The sequence below is a fragment of the Lissotriton helveticus genome, chromosome 7 (genome assembly GCF_964261635.1).
Source record: "Lissotriton helveticus chromosome 7, aLisHel1.1, whole genome shotgun sequence".
NCBI lineage: Eukaryota > Metazoa > Chordata > Amphibia > Caudata > Salamandridae > Lissotriton > Lissotriton helveticus.
In genome coordinates this window covers 1443249835-1443272237 of record NC_136068.1, presented here as the reverse complement: position 1 = coordinate 1443272237, position 22403 = coordinate 1443249835, and the positions used below count along the sequence as shown (strand labels likewise).

Below are 22403 nucleotides of genomic sequence, written 5' to 3'. Positions count from 1 at the left end.
CAGTGGGTTTATTGTAGGTTGCATCCTCATGAAGGTGTTATTGGTGCACCTCATGACTTGAGAGCCATATTGTTTCCACGGAGGTGGGTGCATGCAGTCTCCCATGAGCTTAAGGTGATACAGCCGTGTCGGCAGAGTTACTTGCAGAAACTTGCGTCCCTAAACCCTACGTGCTAGATCTGCCTCCTTAGGTGGTTGAAAAAGGGGGCCCGTAATGGGGCTTTGGGAGGGACTGCAGCGTGGATTGCTTATGGGTTAAACAAAATTGGCGATTTTTATCAGGATGGAGAATTAAGCTTATTTGCTGACTTGGTAGAAGACTTCGGTATGCCTGGTGGGCAATTCTTGTTGCACCGGGGAATAGTAGTCAATAGAGTTGAAACCTGAAACTCATAACGTCTGTCATCTGCTCTGTACAATCACAGGTCGTGGGAAAGCGGTCACGTCATTGTGCCTTGCCATACGGGAGAACATTCTAACTTCCCTTACAGATCTGAAACTTGAATGGGAGAAGGATCTGAGGATGCGGATTTCTGATACTGATTGGGAAAAGATTCTAGCAAACATATCCGCTGTTTGCTGAAATGCCAGATTCAAATTAATTAATTTTTATTTTCTTCATCAAGCTTATCTTATCCTGGTTGGATCAATAAGATCTATGATGCTGCAACAGCAGCATGTCCAAGATGCTGAGAACACAGAGCAGAATTGTTCCATATGGTATGGTCCTGTACATTGATGAACTGGCTAGTGGGATGCAGTGGTGGACTGTGTCAATGATGTCACGCAATGGGATATTCCTTGTGCACCTTAGGCTTGTTTCCTTGGGGGTTACCCAGAACCTAAAAAACGAAGAACCACTAATAGATGGATTGATCTGGCATGGTTTGTTACAAAAAAGAATTGACAATGCATTGGAAATCTGCTGGGTGACATCTAATCCTTAGATGGAGGAATGAGCTAGTACGAGAGTAATGAGTTAGCTAGATGGACAGGACTCGAGTGTACTCTTTTTGTTTCGTGAATTGGAAAAAGGGCTAGGGAAATTTGATCATCCTAGAGCATGGGAATAATCAGATGATAACCTTCGAGCTCCGGACTTGGGTTCAGATGCATCTGACAGCTCTCAGAATTTGCAGGAAGATTCTGAGAGAGGAAGTATTTGACTTCAATGAAGTAGCTTTGGGTGTGAAACGAGCTAAAAATCTGACAGCTTAGGAAGGTGTAACTTTGGGCAGGGTTGGGGTATAGTTGTTTGTTAATTGTTTGCTGCTGAGAAGAAATTACATGTTTTAATTTGCATGTATTTTGGTTGGACAAGTTTACAAGATGTACACATTTTTCAGTTGACTTACAATGTATTACAATGCACAGATCACTGTTTAATTCTGATGGCCAGTATTACCATGGTACATACGCCATTCTTCATTTATGTACAACTAAGTACTGGCATTAATGTTCTGTGTTTTGTGTTATAAGAAAGTAATAACATGTAAAATAAAGGAGCATGCAAGAGGTTCTATCCTCTTAGAAAACAATATATGTTGGAACCTAGGTTTGTTTGCATCATGCCTTCAGCAGCCATATTAATACTGAGATTGGTAGATAAAAGTCAAGTAAGGCAAGGGTTAATTTTGCAAGAAGGTAGCCATTGAACTGTGCACTTATATGGATTGATAGAGGATCCTTTAATTGTCAATGGACAAGAGGTTTTGGAGGGTAGCCATCCCTTTGGTGGCAAAGGAGGTGGCTAACTAGATTTGGTGATGCAAGGTTCGAGTCACCAGTGAGCTACAACAAATAGAGCTGTGTTTGATTTTTTAAGGGCCCTTTGATTCAGAAGAGCTGGAGGGCGACACTGAATACCTTCCTCACCAAGTTAAATAACAAATGAACTGTTCTACCCTTAGTGGGGTCCTTTTCCCATGTAAGAAATAGTCTCACCTTGAGTACCAGCGATTTGTGAACATATCTCGACCTCACCAAACTTAGACCTCACTTGGTTAAAAGTGTCATTTACGAAAGGACCTTTTAAGCCGGCAAGCCAAGGGTGCAATCAATGCTGCCTACTTACTGCAATTCCTATGACCCTTCAAATGTGTTGGTATAATGAGTTTAAGGGCAAGCATCCTCTACAGCTATGTCATGATGAACAACCCTTAACTAAGCAAACAAGTGGCATTATTTTACTCAATCCTTGAATGCTAGTGAGAAAAAAAAGATCCCAGAAAAGGACACATTTTTTCATATAGGATCTGCCCATGGCACCAATGGGAGCAACCACTGAGTAGCTAATTCGCCCAGAGAGGAAGCAGTTCTCCATCTCTACAAGCAACAAGCTCTGAGGAGAGTCAAATGCTTACCTGACCCAGAAGCGCACTGACAGAATAGGGCTCTTGCATGCTGATGAGGAGTTAGACTAAATCCAATGGTACGACAGAGCCTCAAGTGTAAAGGTATGGCCAGTCCCCGAGAGACTCCAAATCCTGGGCTACAAACACCAGTTCTTTAAACTTGGACACTGGAACAGGTCTCACAAATCATTGGACATCAGGGACAAGGGATAGTTGCATTCTCTACAAGACTCTATATTTCCCTCTATGAGGTAAATAACAACTGTGGTGTTTGGCTCGAGTGCCTGATTTCTAAAGAGGAAGGGAACTAATAGCTATTATACTGAACTCATGACTTCTTCTTCACCTCTTTAGAAATTAAAATTAAATGGTTTCTTTTGGCTAGACTCACTTTGCATAGTAAGGCAACAAATGGTATTTAAAGTACCTCGTCCCAACAGTATCATATTTGGAGCACATGAATACCAGAAGCCACACCATAAAGCCAGAACACACAATATTTGAAAAGGGCGGGTGCTGAAAACAGCTTGGGGTACATGACACAATACTTACCCTCAAAATAGTGTGGAATTGACTATCAGAGTTGAAACAAGAAAGTGCAAAAAGAAAACAGCTAGGAACTGGAGAAAAGAAAAGGTAAAGTCAGTGTGATATAGAAATGCTGACCACGAGAGGAGCAGGTTTTAATCCACACCAATGGGTGACAAAAAGGGAAGATAAAAAAACTAAAACATTTCTCTTCTCATAATTGATATCCAAAAGACGTCTGCCTATTTAACCACTGGTGCCTCAAGGTTCCAAGAGGCGATTTACTTGATGGTACCTGTAGTAATCAATTAAAAAATACACCACACATATGAACTGTAAAGAAAATTAAGGATAACCGTATTTGTCTGTAACAAGCAACAAAATACTTTTTGTGCATGACTGAATTTTCTAAATGTACAAGGGTTAATTTTTTTGGCTGAATCAATAAACATGCTCATAGACCTTGCACAGCATTCAAACATCTGAATAGGCTTGGCCAGTATCTGTTCATCATGCCGATCCTCTGCTTAGTTTGCACCCCCTTTCATCCGGATTGTAGACAATTGTGGGGATCGTCTGAATTCGTACATCAATGACTCATTCCCCCCTGCCTGACTACAAGATGGTCGCCTCAGTCATTGACTCTGTGAACTCTCCATCAACAGCTGAGACCCAGCCATTTTGACTGATGCCCGGTGGAGCTACCTCGCGAGCTAACGGGGAGATGGGCTATGGATTCCCTCCTTGGTCATCACTTACCCAGCCGTTCCTTGGGCAATCTCTCCTGAGTCTCTCCTGACCTTATCCCACTCTTCCACCTTCAACCTACCCCCTACCGCTCTACTCTTCTCCTCTTTCCGACTATTGACCCCTGCCCTCACCCATCCTTGCTCATAGTTCCCACCCTGATTATCCACTGGACTTTCTTATGTGAACTTTCCCTCGTCAGTTGAGACCTAGCTATTTGACTGATGCCCAATTGAGCTACCCTGTTTAGCTAAAAACAGGCTGTGGATTCCCTCCTAGGTCATCACCTACCCAGTGGGTCTTTGGGCAGACTTCCTTTCGTCTCTCCTGCCGTCTTTTCTCTCATCCTCCCCTTCACACTTTTCCCTTCCCCCCTCCTCTCGCCTTTTTTTCCTCTTTTAATGTGTTGTTTATTTTTTATGTAATGTGTAATTGTTGTTATTATCTGTAACATTGTGTTACCAAATATAAAGCGCTCTGATACCTACAGGTCTAGCCAGCGCTATATAAAACTCATTAAATAAATAAATAAAGTATTGAACAATATGATTAAATCTATTGAAATAATAAAATATGTTTTTGTATCTGTCAGAATACCTAAAACCATGCTCTAGGATGTTTGAGAGCTTATAAACTCTGCAAATATATCTTGATATATTTGATCTAGACTTAAATGGGAAGAACTGAAAACTCGGGTTGAATTATATTCGAGATGTTATCTGTTTATGGTGATGTTGTTCAAGTACAAAAAACCATTGCTGGATACGTTTACTGATTGAGTGCGTCTATTGAGCATTATCTCTCCCCACTCCCCCAACCTGTGCTGGTTTAAGGAATGGAGTAATGAGAGAGGCATTTTCTGGTCCTATTAGGTTTGCTGCTCCGAGCAAGAAAAACAAAAATGTGTTTAAGACAATTGCCAAACTTGGGCTTGATAGTTAGAAAAATTATCATTTTACAGACACTTTTAGACAACAGCCACTCATTCAGGATATGTATTTATTTTGGACAACACACTACACACACTCAATTAAACATATTTAGCAGAATTGAGTCCACAAACAGTTCTGTAATTTATTTATTTTCAACAAATTTGGCCAGTTGTTGAAACATCCAGGTGATGATATTAGGTCCAGGGTTAATTTTTTTTAACTAAGTTCTAATATATCTTATTCTTTATTACTTAATTGTTGTCCCTGCTCTCAAAAGATCAACACGAGGCAAAGGACAAAACACACACATCAAGCTTTGAGGATGCCCCTAACTATGCCCTAAGGAGACAGAGTGTATTTCAGAAGGAGATTTAAGTTACCCATCTGTGCAAAAGTACCGGGAGTGTACAGCAACTATCTGAAGAAGGGATATTTATTTATTTATTTATTTAAAACATTTATATAGCGCAACTATCACCTTACAGGTATCCTGGCGCTGAGATAACTCCTAAGAAAGATGCACTGGGAGACAACAGTAGAATAATCAGCAGTTAACATTTTGGAAACAGCCAAGTTTTGACCCGTTTCCTAAAAGGGAGAAGTTCACTTGTTTGACGGACATCCAAAGGCAAGCTATTCCAAAGTTTAGCTGCTGCAACCTTGAAAGATCTTCCTCCTGTCCTGACCTTTTTAAACCTCGGTATTTTGACAAGACAGGCCGTTGTAGATCGGAGGGCTCTGGTTGGAATGTACCAGTCAAACATAGATTGCAGGGGGCCGGGCCTGACTCCATGCAAAGCTTTAAAAACAAGACAGAGAGATTTAAAAGCAACTCGCTGTTTCATTGGGAGCCAATGAAGCTCGGCCATTGCCACAGTGGCCGAGGATCTCCTAGGCCAGCCCAGGGCCAGTTTGGCAGCGGCTGTTTGAACTCTTTGGAGTCTGTCTAGCAGCACAGACGGGGCCTCGAGCAACAGCGCATTGCAATAGTCAAGGCGACTAAGAATGGTGCACCTGACTATTAAGGCCCTGGCCCGTGAGGGAAGGAGTGGCAAGATCTTACGAAGAGAGTGAATAAGGGCAGAGCAGGTGGACACTGTTTTCGCAACCTGGGCTTCCATGCTGAGTTTGTTGTCCATCATAACACCCAGATTGCGAACAGTGGTGACCAGCTGTGGCTTTTCCAGGGTTTCAGGGGGCCAAAACTCCGCCGGGAACGGGTGAGGAATCCGACTTCCGGCACAGAACAGAACCTCGGTTTTGGAGGCGTTGAACTGTAGGGAATTATTGTGTAGCCAGCCAGCCGTGTCTCGCAGACAGTCATGAAACGACTCCAAAGGAATCGATTCCTCACCCTCCCAAGAGAGGATGAGCTGAGTGTCGTCGGCATAGTTAATTGCTTTTAGCCTGTGGGATTTTGTTAACGTAATCAGTGGTTTTAGGTAGGCGTTAAATAAAATCGGGCTGATGGACGAGCCTTGAGGCATCCCATGGATCACCGGGGAGAAGGCCGATTGAAACGGGGGGAGGGACACAGCCTGCTTCCTATCCCGCAGGAAGGAGTGAAACCAAAGCAGGGCAGTGCCGCCCACCCCGGCCTCTCTTAGTCTCTCCAATAGAATCACGTGATTGACCGTATCGAATGCGGCAGACAGGTCCAACAGGATCAAGGCTACTGCCTGGCCCCTGTCTGCACGCATACGAAGGTCCTCCATGGCAGTAAGTAGAGCTGTTTCAGTGCCATGGGCTGGACGAAAGCCGAATTGTATTTCGTCCAGGAAATGATTCTGCTCCAGATGTTTGGAGAGACACCATCTCACCCAGCGCTCGGCAATTTTTGCCGGGAATGGTAGCAGGGAGATGGGTCGATAATTCTGTAGACACTCAGGATTCAGAGAGGGTGGCCTAATGAGAGCCTGCTTCCGGGGGGCAGGAACTAGGCCACTGCTCAGGGATTGATTGCAAATCCTGCTGAGAGTGGGAAAGAGTTCCTCTCCGGATGCCTTCCAGTTTTTAGGGGGAATGGGGTCGAGAGGAGAGCCAGAGGAAATCCATTGAGCCAGTCTGTCAAATTCCGCCTCAGTGATGGAGGGAAACTCCCACAAGCAGTTCATAGGCTGGCCCCCTGGGCTCGCCGCTCCATAATCAATGATGATGACCTCAGGGCAGGTGGGGCCGGCCAGTGTGGGGGAGATGCTCAGGTTTCGAATGATAGTCTCAATTTTTTATTTGAAAAACAGCGCAAGATTGTCGCAAAGGGGTTGTGTGGGAGGGATTGATTTTTTAGCGCAGTCAGGGTGAGTAAGGCTGTTCAAAATCTGGAAAATACTTTTGGAACTGTTGGCGGCTGTACAAATTGTGGAACAAAAGTAAGCGGATTTGGATTTCATAATCGCAGTTTTGTATTCCAAAAGTTTAGTTTTCCAGAGTTGCTTGTTAGCATCAAGGTAACCCTGTCTCCATTTTCTTTCAGCCTGCTTACAGGCCAGTTTAAGGACCTTTAAAGAATCATCAAACCAAGGAGCTGATACTCTACCCTTGTGCTTACATTTTTTTAGTGGAACTAGGGAGTCAATAGTTGTCGATATCCTAAGACAAAAGGCCTCATAGTTATCCTCAGCTGGACAGTTTGGAGAAAAACTATCCTCCACTTGGAACACGGCACCAGTAGTTCTACGCCTTTCCAGAGCTTTCCAGTCTCTGTACATGAATTCAGAGGAGGTACTGCGTGCCGGCATTTTAGCTCCCTTACAGTTGATGTAGAATTTAAGGAGAGAATGGTCAGTCCAGCCCATGGGCAGGATATCATTCAAATGTACTAGCTGAGGGGTGGAAAAAATAAGATCAAGTCGATGCCCTGCTCTATGAGTGGGTTCCCTGACTAGTTGTTGCAGCCCCACGCTCTCACAAGAGAGCAAAAGATTATGCAGTCCAGTATCTAAAGGACCATTCGGCCATAGATTAAAATCCCCTAAGATAATTAGCTTATTGTGGGAAGTCGCCATGTTGGAGAGAGAAGTAAGTAGCGATTGTTGATGCTGGGCACTGAAGGCCCCCGGTGGGCGATAACAGATAATTACCGTGAAGGTAACTCCTATGTGACTGTTAATTGAGAGGCAGAGGAGCTCAGTCCCAACAACCGGGTCCATATCTAGGATGTTAACGTGCCAGGAGGCTCTATAGATAATTCCCACCCCACCCCCCGACTTTTGGGTCTGGGTAGATGCAGGATTTTATAATCCTGCGGACAAGCCCAGTCAAGCTCGATTTCACAGTCAGAGTGGGTCCACGTCTCGGTACAAAAAAGAGCATCTAACTGATAAGTTTCTACTAATAGTTGAATTTCAGCAGCATGCTTCGGCAGTGATCTTACATTAAGAAATCCGCCCGCTAGCAGACCCCTGATCGCAAAGTCACTCAGAGGGAAAGCAGTGTCGGCAAAAGAAAAGTGTCCTTCATACGCATACTCACTCAGGTTGAGCAGAGTCTCCCGAGAGTATAATGAAGGGGAGGCCCCATGGCTTATGGTAAGTTGGGCAGAGTGGCCCGCGCTCGCCGCGGCCTGGTCGCGGACGGGCGCAGACGGGCTTGCCTTAGGCGCGCCTTCGGATATCAAACGAATTCTATGCCCTGACATTCCACAAGCTGTGTGTAAATACAGTAAACTCAAACATTTAACCATAATGATTAATTAAGTTAAGATTAAATTCTAGGCAAAGGATGTCATTTGTATACTTAAATTATTGCACTGCTATATGCATCCTTACACACCACATAACTCAAGCAGTAACTGACAACTTCCCTCCAACTTCTCAACATATTTTAGAACTGAAGCAGGGTCTGGCTCTAGAACTGCATACACTATTCCATTTCGAGCTGTTCACAAGTTGGTATGTCAAATTTGCACTCACCCGGAGACATTTCAAGAAACCCTTTTCCCAGGTCCAATCCTTGCTTTGTAGATGAGGAATCATGTGGTTTATTTTTTATTGAAAACACAGAAGTGGCAACTGGAATACCTAGTTGGAGGAAATGGAAAATATTTGCAAATTAAAAAAAATAATAATAATAATTATGGACCTGATATAGAGTTTGTCAAACAGATTACTCTATCACAAATGTCAGAGATATATCCTGTTTGCCTTATTAAAAGTGCATTATATGCTGTGGCACTAGTAAACAATAAGGCGGGTGGGTGGGATAACCGCCACGTTTGTGATGGAGTACTAGTACTCTGAATCAGGCCCTATGTTCATTCGATTCAGTTACTTGGGCCCTCATTGCGAGTGGCCTTGAAAATGGCCCTGATTACCCCTATCTTCGGAGTTACTGATACATGGGACTTTTATAACTCCAGGGGTGGAGGAAATCCATGCTGTTATAAGTGGGACCCTGAGGGTCCCGTTAGACATTATAAATAACCAGTGGACTTAGTCATTTTGTGTCCCATGGCAGTTAAGCCCTCATTTTCACAAGCAGATTTTAGCTGCTTTCAGGAGCCCAAATCTCAGGGTGAAAATAAACTGGCCTGCAGAAACAATCGTGATATCATAATTTCGATGGGGGTGGTAACTGCTAGTAATGTAATGATGACCCTAAACCACACTGCCGAGATTCACCATTTTCCTTTGTTTAACCTGCCATCTCCTGACATAAGGTAAGCAAAACTTGAACTTTTTAAGTGCAACACAGGCCCCAGGTTAGCTGAAGCCACAAACAGCGGCTAAAAACACTCACTTCCACAGCAAATCATGTATTTAATAAAACCGCACTTTCTCAAAGTATTAAATGTTTTTTTAAACTTTTTTTTGCAGCAGATGAATCAGAAGTAACGTCCAATATTTAACTGTTTTACAAAATAAATGTTCCTTTATAAAAACGGTATTTCTTCATGTAATGGGCACTGAAATAAACTTGCCCCGGAAAGAATACACAACAGTCAACATGTACATTATTGAATTCAGCCATCTTGGGGTTCTGGTGACAAACCACAAGGCCGAATGATTTGTAAACATAACCAGAATCCCTCAATGCCATTATGACGCCAAAATACGAAGCTACCATTTATGTAACCTCTACTAATAGATGCAGTAGTGGCTCGCTTATTAGGACATTGCCCTCCCCTGCTTGTCCACTATCAATCCGAATGTCTGAAGCTGTGTGGTGAATGTCAGAGTGGCAGCAGAGAAATATACACAATTTGTGCATGCCTTGGCCAGCGAGGTCAACAGGCAGTTTGTGTATTTAAATCCCTGACAGGCAGTGCTCTGTTTGGGCTTAGGTGAGCCTTCAAGCAGAACTCGTGCTCTGTTTGGGCTTAGGTGAGCCTTCAAGCAGGACTCGTGCTCTGTTTGGGCTTAGGTGAGCCTTCAAGCAGGACTCGTGCTCTGTTTGGGCTTAGGTGAGCCTTCAAGCAGGACTCGTGCTCTGTTTTGGCTTAGGTGAGCCTTCAAGCAGGACTCGTGCTCTGTTTGAGCTTAGGTGAGCCTTCAAGCAGGACTCGTGCTCTGTTTGGGCTTAGGTGAGCCTTCAAGCAGGACTCACAAATCCGCAACGGAGCCCTACACATCAGCGTTCTGATCAATGGCAAGGCCATATGCCACATTTTGTTATCAACGGCCCAATCAGGGCCAGCACAGCTGTTAATAACACTCTACCAGGGCACAAGTCCTAAAATAGGAATTGGGGGGCCTAACCAAGTTAGGCAGCATTGAAGTGCATCAAGACACATGACATCACAGTGATATCATATGAAGCGACATCACAATACATTAACTCACAGGGAGTGACGTCAGCACACACATGTTAAGCAGGTCTATCATGAGTACATTTGAGCGCATTACGAGATTTAACCAATTAGATTTTGGGTCAGGTGGCATCGAAAAAAATTCGCAACAAAGCACAAAATCTGGGCAGGAATTTAACCATTAATTGTTTTTTTACAAACTTTGCCACAAAGAAACTGACGATATGGTGAAAAAGTGGAATGTATGTCTGTTTAGTGTAATTGTTTGTAAAGTCTGCATTTTAAAATATCTTTTGGGTTTAAGGCACCTGCTGCATAGATCTTTGTGTGCCCAGTAAATATCAGGGAATAATAATAATAATGATGGTAAAATAACTCCGGAGGTTAAAGCACTTGCTAGAGAGATCTATGTTTTGTCTGGTCCCAGTTTTGAATCAAAGTAGCATAGCGTGTTAATGGGTTTCCTGAAACGCACAATATGTAACATCCAGATGAAAGATTTGCAATTTATGTAGATAGGTAAATGGGTTACTGCTTTTAACAGACATCTTTTTGTTACTTACAGTTTATAAATTGTAATCCTTCAATCGTAGCATAGTGAGCTATGAAGGAAATGTGACTCCTACACCTGGTAACCCTCACTGTCTCATGCAGGGCCACTGGAGTTATGTGATTCTGCCAATGCATTTTTCACATAATTTTGGATTTGCTTTATTTGCCACATAATCCATCATCTGCTGCATAATTTGCAGATTCTAACCCCAAAAAAGGTGTTTTTCATTCAAACGGATCAAAACTTACTGAAAATGTGGCGACGTGTGTTGCTGTGCAGCGGAAGGCACTTCACAAAAGTTGACTGTTCAGCTTTCAGTTGCATATTGCTGTATTTGGGTGTTACCCTTAATGAAAATGGGGTAACCCAATTGGTCTAGGACCTGGGTGATTAACGTTATTATAAAACAATGGTCCAAAGACTGTTATTTGTGATGTCACAATTAGTCAACAATTTGCAAATTCGTGATCTGAGTATAATAATCTACTCTAATCAAATAAATTGGATACTCTTAAAGGTGCAACAGCAAAATTAAACATTCAGTAGTGGTTTATTTATTTTTCCACTCTTAGTAATGCACTCTTAATGATGCACATAATTCTAAAAAATACATCTGGGTCATATTGGTTGCCCCAAGTGGAGCGTGCAAAAATAGAAAAGAGTGATAAAGTTCAGTGATAAGAAAAGAAAGGAAATGCAAAGATTTGTGACATAAAAATACAATAGTTATATTATACACAAGGATCCATTGATTATCCCTACACTAGAACCTGGCCTTCCAAAAGTCAAACCATCAATTGTAAGTCAATCAGAAACCTATATTGGTAAATTAAAGTGCACAAAGGAACAATATATAGGTCCAGGCAGATATAAAATGGGCGTCGACGTTTCGACTCGACTTCTGGCCTTCCGGTAATTTAAACCTTGTCTTATAGGGTCATCCACTGGTGTTTGGTTGCCCGATACAGTCCTGATGAAGACTCGCAAGGCCCAGGTTTAAATTACCGGAAGGCCAGAAGTCGAGTCGAAACGTCGACGCCCATTTTATATCTGCCTGGACCTATATATTGTTCCTTTGTGCACTTTAATTTACCAATATAGGTTTCTGATTGACTTACAATTGATGGTTTGACTTTTGGAAGGCCAGGTTCTAGTGTAGGGATAATCAATGGATCCTTGTGTATAATATAACTATTGTATTTTTATGTCACAAATCTTTGCATTTCCTTTCTTTTCTTATCACTGAACTTTATCACTCTTTTCTATTTTTGCACGCTCCACTTGGGGCAACCAATATGACACAGATGTATTTTTTAGAATTATGTGCATCATTAGGAGTGCATTACTAAGAGTGGAAAAATAAATAAACCACTACTGAATGTTTAATTTTGCTGTTGCACCTTTAAGAGTATCCAATTGATTTGATTAGAGTAGATTATTATACTCAGATCACGAATTTGCAAATTGTTGACTAATTGTGACATCACAAATAACAGTCTTTGGACCATTGTTTTATAATAACGTATTTGGGTGTTAGGCTAGTACTTATAAGCTAAAAACTTTGTCCAGACAGTGTTGATATGTGCAAGTAGTAGAAAATAATGAACTGATACCATTTCAAAACCTGCCGTATTAAGCCACATAATTTGCATTTGTAAAGTATTTGTACCAGCACCCACAATAACACTGTGAAACACCACAAATGGACACCACACAGGTAATTAAAAAAATAGATTCTTTATCTAAAAATTAGGCAAGACCAAATAACATAAATGCCAACATACACAATAAGCTATGGTTGCAAAACGGTTCTCTTGGGTTACAGTTCTGTTATTATCAAGGATCTTTGGTAAAGATATAGTCCCAACCAAGGGGACTCAATTAAGATAGTTCAGGCAATACGGGCGCCCCGGTACCGCAGCCGGTATCTGGAAATGCAGCTTGTGATATCAGAACGGGACTCAGACCTTTACTTAAGCCCCCGCTGCCCCTCGTGCTCCAAGTTATCTTAATCTGCTGCCAATATCAGCCAGGCAACCAGCGCAACACACAGCCCGTTCACCATGCTGAGTAGCTCGGGATACCAGAATCTTCGTGCCCAATCCAGAGCCACAAGAATGCACTTGGGCAGAAGTGGAATAGGTGGAAAGGCGTACAAAAGACCGCAGCTCCCCTCGTGATGAAAAGCGTCGCTGAGCGAGCGTCGCCTTGGAAATTCCAAGGCGCAGAACTGATGACATTGCGAATGCTCTTCAGTGGCGAATAGATCTAACCAAGGTCTCCCCACTGCAGAAAGAGACCTTGCGCCACGTCTGAGTTCAGATGCCATTTGTGATCCATCATGCACCGGTGGCTGAGTTTGTCCTCCCTGGCATTCAAAGAACCTGCCAGGTGTTAAACCACCAAGGAAATGCCTTGATGTTCCAGCCATGTCCAGAGGTGGAGAGCATCTTGACATAGGGTCCAGGACCCCACCCCGCCCTGTTTGTTGCAGTACCACATGGCGGTGGTGTTGTCTGTGAACACCTGCACTACACTTCCCCGGACAGAGGGAAGGAAGCTCCATAAAGTTGATGTGGAGCCGGGACTCCGCCAGAGATGAGAGGCCTCTGATCTCCGCCTCTCCCATGTGGACGCCCCATCCCAGGTGGGACGCATCAGTCACAACTGTGTGCTCAGGTTGGGGAAGGAAGAAGGATCTGCCATTGACCCAATCGCGATTCGTGAGCCACCACTGCAATTGTCGTGCAGTGCCCTCTGAGATCTGGACGTGATCGGACAGGTTGCCCTGCTGCTATGCCCACTGGAACTTCAGGTCCCACTGCGGAACCTGCATATGCCATCTGGCATGTTGCACTGGCAGCATGCAGTAGGCCATGAGGCCCAGGAGCCGGAGGGTCATCCAGACTGAAACTCGGGATAGAGGCTGAAAGATCGGAATCATAGCCTGAATATCCCGGACTCGCTGATCGGGAGGATAAACCTGAAACTGCGTAGAATCCAGGACCGCTCCGATGAAGGGGAGCTTCTGAGAGGGACTCAGGTGCGACTTCGGCACATGGATGGAGAACCCCAGCAAACACTGGAGGTCAGCCGTAGTCTGGAGGTCGGAGACGACTGCCTGGGGAGAGCATGCCTTCAACAACCAGTCGTCGAGATAGAGGAAGACTGGAACCCCTGATCTGCGCAGATGAGCTGCGACCACCGCCATTACTTTCGTGAAAACCCGAGGGGCACTGGTAAGGCCGAAGGGGAGCACGGTAAACTGAAAGTGCTCTTGGCCTACCGTGAACCGCAGGTAACGCCGGTGGGCTGGCAGGACGGGGATATGAAAATATTCGTCCTGCAAGTTCAACGCTACCATCCAGTCTCCAGGGCAGCCAAGACCTGGGCTAGAGTCAACATCTTGAACTCCTCTTTCTGGAGGAAGCGGTTGATGTTCCTGAGTTCCAAGATGGGACGCAGGCCCCTTCTTCCTTCTTGGGGACCAGAAAGTAGTGGGAAGAACAACGACGTCCTACTTCTGGCCCAGGAACACGTTTGATAGCCCCCTTGGTCAAGAGGGTCGTGACTTCCTGCTGGAGAAGCAGAAACTGGTCCCCCGACATGCGGTGGTACTGAGGTGGCATGGCTAGGGGGGGGCAGTCTTGAAGGGGAGGGAGTAGCCCCTTTGGACAATTTGCAGCACCCATCTTTCCGAGGTAACGGAGCGCCAGTGGGGAAGGTGATGGCAAATCCTGCCTTCCAATGGCGTGGGGTGCGCCCCAAAGCTCAGACTAGGAAGGCTTTGAGGCAGATGCTGCGGGAGTGGAGGTGGACTGACCCGCACGCTGGCCACCTGTCCCGCTGCAGCAGCTACCACATCCTCAGCCGCGCTGAGGTTGATTCTGCGCAGGCCTGTGGCTGAACGACCGTGTCAGGGTGCGGGTTCCATGGCCACGAAAGGAACAAAAAGCAGATGTGGCAGGCATGTGGTGGAGAGACCTAAGGACTTGGCTGTAGCCCGGGAGTCCTTAAAACGCTCCAGCGCACTATCTGCCTTCTCGCCAAACAGGCAAGTGCCATCAAAGGGCCCACGGTGACCAGTCCACACCTGAAGGCGAACTTTGCTGCATCTTTCCCCTAAGCAACAGCATGGGAAAGCACTGTTCGAGCCTCCTCCGGACACTGAGGCAGCACCTGAGCAACCGTGTCCCATACAGCGTGGGAATAGCGGCCCAAAAGGCATGCGGTGTTCACCGACCGCAGCCCTAAGCTGGCAGATGAAAACTGTTTCTTGCCAAACTGTTCCAGCCTTCTGGATACCTTATCCGACGGAGCGGTGGGGAATGTGCTCTGGGAAGTTGAGGCCTGGAGACCAGGCTGTCTGGGGTTGGGGGGTAGACATAAAAGCAGGGTCACCTGGGGCCGGGCGATGGCACCTTGCTACGTTCCTATCCACGGAAACCCCTGTGGCTGGTCTAGACGAGGTACTCATCAAGACATCAGTTAAGGCCTCATTAAATGGCAGCAGGGGCTCCAAAAAGCTTGCTGCCGGCTGAAGCACTTCAGTGAGGAGATTAGTCTTGAGGGTCACTGTAGGCAGGTCGAGGTCAAGGGCCTCAACTGCTCTACAGAGCACCACAGTGTATGTAGCTCCCTCCTCCATGGCCACAACAGGAGGAGAAAGAAAACCAGGGTCAGAGGAGAGGTCAAGGCCACCGGCATCCTCTAGCTCTTCTGTCCTTTCCTGTTAAGACCCGCACTGCCGTGCGAGAGGGTCCTCAGACCCTTCCCAGTCGTTCGCTTCCACCTCTGCCCGTGGAACAGACTGCGGAGGTGGGGGAGGGACCGGGGAATACAAATTGTCGAACGGCGCCAAACGGCATCAGTCCGGCTCCGTGTCCCAATTAGGTTCCCAACTAGGGGCAAAATTGTCTGGAAACCCTGGCAAAGGTGGTGGCGGGACGAACAGAACCCACTGCGGCCCCGGGATCGGAGCCGCGGGCGGAGTGGTGGCAAGGGAGGGCCCTCAATTGGGAACGCAGGTCCAATGACACGCCGGCGGGAGCCCGAGGCCTGAACAGGCGGTCCATGGTTGCAAGAGAATTTTGCACCTGGGCAGGAGTCGCCGACGGACCAGGATAGGGCGGGTAGGTTGCGGGACTCACAGCCACGGGTTTGGGACCCCCGGTCCCCCCCTCCGCATCCGGAGACCGGCGGGGGGACGTCGGAGAGCGGAAACACTTCTTCGACTTCTTATGACGTCTCTTACCCTATTCCCAGTGTGAAGACTTCGACCCCGAGGAGCGATGATGAGGGCTCCACGATCGGTCCCTCGATCGACCCCTGGACCGCGAATGGAGATGACTGCCGGGCCTCTAGCAGCTAATGAGACCGCTCCCATAAGGCTCCCGTAAGGCCTTCGGAGCCATGGCCAGACAGTTGGAACATGACCGGGAGTCATGGTCGCGCTCCAGACAGTAGAGACAGACTTCATTTAAATCTAGGTGTGAGGCTCCAGGTAGCCCCCAGTTCAGGTTACTTAAACAAAAGGAGAGAAGCGGATCCTGTGCACCCGCTGGAGAGATCGGTTGTCCTGTAGTCAGGACGCAATGTTACACACAAGAAGGAAAGGTATGTCAAAGTTCAAAAATCAAGCACAAATGTTTGTGTACGAGAAGAAGTCTTTTATAAATCAATTGTTGGTCAGTACAGAAGATAATAGCCAGCCGACACATGTTTCGTCACACCGTGAAGGAGATGGGTAATGGGGCTCCATTACCCGGACCACGCACCTCAGACGCACGGACCTGCTGCGCTCCCTATTTTGTTCCAAGTACCCTCGGGAAGTTTTGGACGCACCAATCCGCTACTTCCACTCCCCTATTGAGGAACGGGGTTCTCTTGTATTTAACTTCAGTTTTAATACGTGGCCATTTTCAACCTTGAGCTCGCCACGACGACCCTGATCACCACTTCAACAAAGCAGTCCTGATGAGTCACATCTCCTGCAATAGTGAAAGCCCGCTGGGAAATGACTAAACATAAGAGATGAAGATAGTAGCAACAGGGTATTCTGTTTCTCAGGCAAGTGTGAAAAGTTGAAGGGAATAATATCCCACCCAAGATCCCCGCTAAGACATTAATGCAACGCCTGACATGTCTAAGTGCCAGATAGCAGCCAACTCCACTGTTAAGACGATATTCATGCTTTCGTAACAGGTTTATTGTTATAAACAGGATCTTCTGAGGCATTCTACTCCTGAAAATATCAGGAGGGATCACATGCAACACTGGACAGGTTAATATGCCATTTATTCTCCCTGCTGCATGAGCAAGCAGAAGTTCATCAAAGGAGATGTCTCAAGAGATTCAAGAATCCAACTTTAATAGTGTTCAATAAGAGCATAATCCTATTGATAAATTGTTCAATCGTACATGCCAATGCTCCTGATTGCATGCACTAGACAGTGCATGTGCTGTCTGTTGAAAGCGATGTTGTCAGCTTATAGTGGGCTAGGAGCCCGCCCAATGCTCACCATTGGTTGGCTTTATTGTCATTCTCATTTGCTTGTTTCTTATGGGTGGGCTTTACTTCCAATTTTTTTTCTTTGTACCACCCCTTGACCATGGCGGAGGTACTTGTCTCCTTTTACTGCTCACGTATGGAGCACTACTTTTGTCTTTTTGATCAAGTTCTCCATGAAACTGTATGTACGTTTTCAGCTGTTTCCCTCGTAGACTTTTCTTCTCCCCTCTGCGCCGCTCTCTCGCACCCTTGTGCTTCGGTAACCCACCCACACTCATGCTGCTATTTCTTGCCTGTGTGCTTCTGTGCTGCTCTACTCCCCGGCATGTTGCTCTTGTACGTCCATGTGCTTCTGGGCCCCTCCTTTTCATCAATGCTACTCGTTTGTCTGTGTGCTTCTCTTCCCACCACTCAACGCTGCTATCTCATGCCCATGTGCTTCTCTGCCCCACACTCTCCAAGTAATGTTGCTGCAATCCCACCACTTCCGTGACCTCTAATATGGAGGAAAAAAAGCTACAAGGTGACAGCATCATTTTGTAGGTATGAGTTCAACACAAATGTGGGTGCCGACAAAATGATAGGGCTGTACGCCTGCCCCCTTCTTTTTTTTAAATCTTTCCTTCATGCTTTACAGCATCAGCAAGAATGATGCACAATATGAAGAAAAATCATTGGCAGAGCCAAAAGGTCTCAAAGGCGAGATCTATTAGCTTTGCCAATGCTTGTTGTTCCAGCCAAAACCTATGTTCGTTTTCTCCATCTAAAAATTGCCATCACTCCAATGCAAGTAAATGGAGGATTTGCAATGCCCCACTGTTCTTCTTACCTGTACTCATGCTGATGCATGTTCAATGCTGAAATCTCCTAAATCCAACTCATGGCTATAAAACTACCTGGCTAGGTTAACTTGCTCGCTGAACTTCATGGGTAGGTGTTATGCCCAACTACTTCTAAAGGTTATCTGCCATATGTTCCTTATTTATAGTGTCTTCTCTTAGATGTATGCTAACAATGGATATGAATGTACTTCTTGATTTTGTGGTTTGTTTTGCCTCAAGAATAACAAATATTTAGGTCTGACCAAGAGACACATTGTAATATTCTGTTGTTGATCACTTATAGTGAACAATAGCAATACTTACAGTAGTCTTTGGGGCAACCCACTGCTCACGACTGGTTGGCTTTCTTGTGTATCTCACTTACATGTTATTCAACAGTGTAGCTCCCTTATCTTGGTACTCCTCCCTGGGGCAAAGCTTCCTTACCAGAATGAACTGCATCCCTCTACTGCTTACATTCTGGGATCAAGTTTTCAAATCCTCTAGTTCTAAAGTTGTTTCCAAATCACAACATACAGTGGGCTTTGGGTCAGCATGTGTGCATGATTGGATGGGATTTGTTATATAAGTTGTCTGCTTGCGATTCAATGGCTTTCCTCCCTTTTCTTAGGTTGTCCCGCCCAAATGCATATCCATCTCACAGTGTTAAGATTGGATGACTTGTACCTTTTCACTGCTTGCATCAGAGAACTGCTTTTAGTTTTCCATGTCTGCGTGTCATTTTTGTTTTAGTACTGAATTGGAGTGCACAGCTTTTTTTTTTTTTTTACCTTGTCTGGCTTCCATTTCACACTGTATTTACCGCTCCAGGATCCTCACTTATTTGGCTTCCAGTCCTTGCTTTTTTGGTTGGTTAAGGGATCAACGCTTGATGTTTTATGGCCTGGCTTGACAGTACAGCTGTCGCCAGACAATTATGTGAACATAACTAGAGAGGGGCTTTGGCTCCACTACATATCAGGAGTACACATTTTGATTGGGCAGAGGTTGCGTGCTTTCACAAAAAAAGTGCTCGTCCTACACACAGCTGTGACCATTTTGTTTATTTTTCCAGCTGCTTGAATTTGAATTTTCAAAGGCACACACCTGACATTGTAATGGTATTAAAGTATCTTAGATAACTAGATAATTGATGGTGTTTTTCTCTGGCGGCAGCACAGATGGGAGGCGGGCAGTCATTAAACTACAGAGATATTAAGGTCTTAAATGTTGTTTTAGTGATCATCTTAATAGTTGCGATGTAATTTTATCTCTACTTTACTTGGATACACAAGGCTTTCCTTTGTTCTTACCATGTCAACAAATGTTAGTGTTAAAAAGTTAAACACTTGTTCATTTTATTAAATCTCCCCTTAGCTCATGCTTTGCTCACATTAATTAGGAGCACAAACACCTACCATTATTGATTCCTTTTGCCCAAATGTGCGTCAGTTGCGGTCTTTACAGGTCGACAGCACAACCTTTCCTCTGTCAGAACAGACATTCAGTTTGGCTAGTAGGTGTCATTAAACAAGAATGTACTTATTAGTGTGTAATAAAAGTGAGAAAAAAACAAGTTACTTACCTGTAACTTTAGTTCTCCAGTATTGGAAGCTTTCATAGATTCACATGCCTGAATCATTCCCCGTCGTCGAGACGGGAGTCTCCGGTATATAAAAAAGCAGTGTTTAGTAGTATAGCAAACTGAAAAGAGGCCTGGGCCCATTTCCCTTTTGCAACCCATAGCCTTTGTTATTTAAAAAATGCCCAAACTTTTCCCTGAACCAATCAGAGCTCCTCACCCTCTAGAACACTCTTGAGAGAACCTTCTGCCCCTCAGATTTTCGCGCACTGGTGCATAAAGAACACTTGTGGTGCTAAATCCAAGGTGAGCCTCTCAGGGGAGGAGGGTGGGTGCATGTGAATCTATGAAAGCTTCCAATACTGGAGAACTAAAGTTACAGGTAAGTAACTTATTTTCTTACTCCAGTATTGGAACTTTCATAGATTCACCTGCCTGAATCAGAATAGCGAGCAGTGAGATTACAAAGCACATTTCTCTGATACATTTCATAATCATGTAATAAAACTTGAAAATCAAGCATAATATCATATATATATATATATATATTCCAACAGCCTCCCCACACGAGAGAGGAAATGAGTCGCAACCTCTGTCCGGTTTAAAAATGTATTTATTTTTCTTTTCAAAAGCGGCATTTTCTTGTTTGGCTCTAATGCATTTCGCTCACCACTGTGAGCTTCGTCAGAGAGGAGGCGCCGCAGGTTCAGGTTGTAACAGCTCACCCACACGACCATCAGTGTACCGGTGCTTCCGTTTTTTAACCCCTTGTTGGGTACCGCATTTCAGCTGTTCTTTGCAGTGCTGCATGTTGGGTCATGTAGTTCGCTGTCGCCTTCCATGCGTGCTACATTTGAATTTGCGCCTCTTGTGCCGGCCGGAAAACCCTGAGAATGTCCTTTTAAAACATCTTCTGGGACCCTAACCATAGTCCAGTCTATGGGAGCACCTCACACCCTTCGTGTTTTGCACGTTCAACAAAAGGGTCCAGGTTCGGGTGTGAATGGCGCTCTTTAGCGGGCGGTGCGTTTCTCTTGGGCCGGACCTTGGCCACATAAATATTCCAACAGACTCCCCACACGAGAGAGGAAATGAGTCGCAACCTCTGTCCGGTTTAAAAATGTATTTATTTTTCTTTTCAAAAGCGGCATTTTCTTGTTTGGCTCTAATGCATTTCGCTCACCACTGTGAGCTTCGTCAGAGAGGAGGCGCCGCAGGTTCAGGTTGTAACAGCTCACCCACACGACCATCAGTGTACCGGTGCTTCCGTTTTTTAACCCCTTGTTGGGTACTGCATTTCAGCTGTTCTTTGCAGTGCTGCATGTTGGGTCATGTAGTTCGCTGTCGCCTTCCATGCGTGCTACATTTGAATTTGCGCCTCTTGTGCCGGCCGGAAAACCCTGAGAATGTCCTTTTAAAACATCTTCTGGGACCCTAACCATAGTCCAGTCTATGGGAGCACCTCACACCCTTCGTGTTTTGCACGTTCAACAAAAGGGTCCAGGTTCGGGTGTGAATGGCGCTCTTTAGCGGGCGGTGCGTTTCTCTTGGGCCGGACCTTGGCCACATAAATATTCCAACAGCCTCCCCACACGAGAGAGGAAATGAGTCGCAACCTCTGTCCGGTTTAAAAATGTATTTATTTTTCTTTTCAAAAGCGGCATTTTCTTGTTTGGCTCTAATGCATTTCGCTCACCACTGTGAGCTTCGTCAGAGAGGAGGCGCCGCAGGTTCAGGTTGTAACAGCTCACCCACACGACCATCAGTGTACCGGTGCTTCCGTTTTTTAACCCCTTGTTGGGTACCGCATTTCAGCTGTTCTTTGCAGTGCTGCATGTTGGGTCATGTAGTTCGCTGTCGCCTTCCATGCGTGCTACATTTGAATTTGCGCCTCTTGTGCCAGCCGGAAAACCCTGAGAATGTCCTTTTAAAACATCTTCTGGGACCCTAACCATAGTCCAGTCTATGGGAGCACCTCACACCCTTCGTGTTTTGCACGTTCAACAAAAGGGTCCAGGTTCGGGTGTGAATGGCGCTCTTTAGCGGGCGGTGCGTTTCTCTTGGGCCGGACCTTGGCCACATAAATATTCCAACAGCCTCCCCACACGAGAGAGGAAATGAGTCGCAACCCCTGTTCGGTTTAAAAATGTATTTATTTTTCTTTTCAAAAGCGGCATTTTCTTGTTTGGCTCTAATGCATTTCGCTCACCACTGTGAGCTTCGTCAGAGAGGAGGCGCCGCAGGTTCAGGTTGTAACAGCTCACCCAGACGACCATCAGTGTACCGGTGCTTCCGTTTTTTAACCCCTTGTTGGGTACCGCATTTCAGCTGCTCTTTGCAGTGCTGCATGTTGGGTCATGTAGTTCGCTGTCGCCTTCCATGCGTGCTACATTTGAATTTGCGCCTCTTGTGCCGGCCGGAAAACCCTGAGAATGTCCTTTTAAAACATCTTCTGGGACCCTAACCATAGTCCAGTCTATGGGAGCACCTCACACCCTTCGTGTTTTGCACGTTCAACAAAAGGGTCCAGGTTCGGGTGTGAATGGCGCTCTTTAGCGGGCGGTGCGTTTCTCTTGGGCCGGACCTTGGCCACATAAATATTCCAACAGCCTCCCCACACGAGAGAGGA

The 22403-nt window shown here is 45.4% G+C and overlaps 1 protein-coding gene across 5 annotated transcripts in view; it reads right to left on the bottom strand.

The window, feature by feature from the left end:
- LOC144770344 (uncharacterized) overlaps nt 1-22403 on the bottom strand; it is a 502241-nt gene that overhangs the window by 204823 nt on the left and 275015 nt on the right. For all 5 annotated transcript variants that reach the window (XM_078654801.1, XM_078654799.1, XM_078654800.1 and 2 more), the window contains one exon: nt 8473-8580. In XM_078654801.1, coding sequence (XP_078510927.1) covers nt 8473-8580 — 108 coding nt within the window. The remainder of the gene's footprint in view (nt 1-8472; nt 8581-22403) is intronic.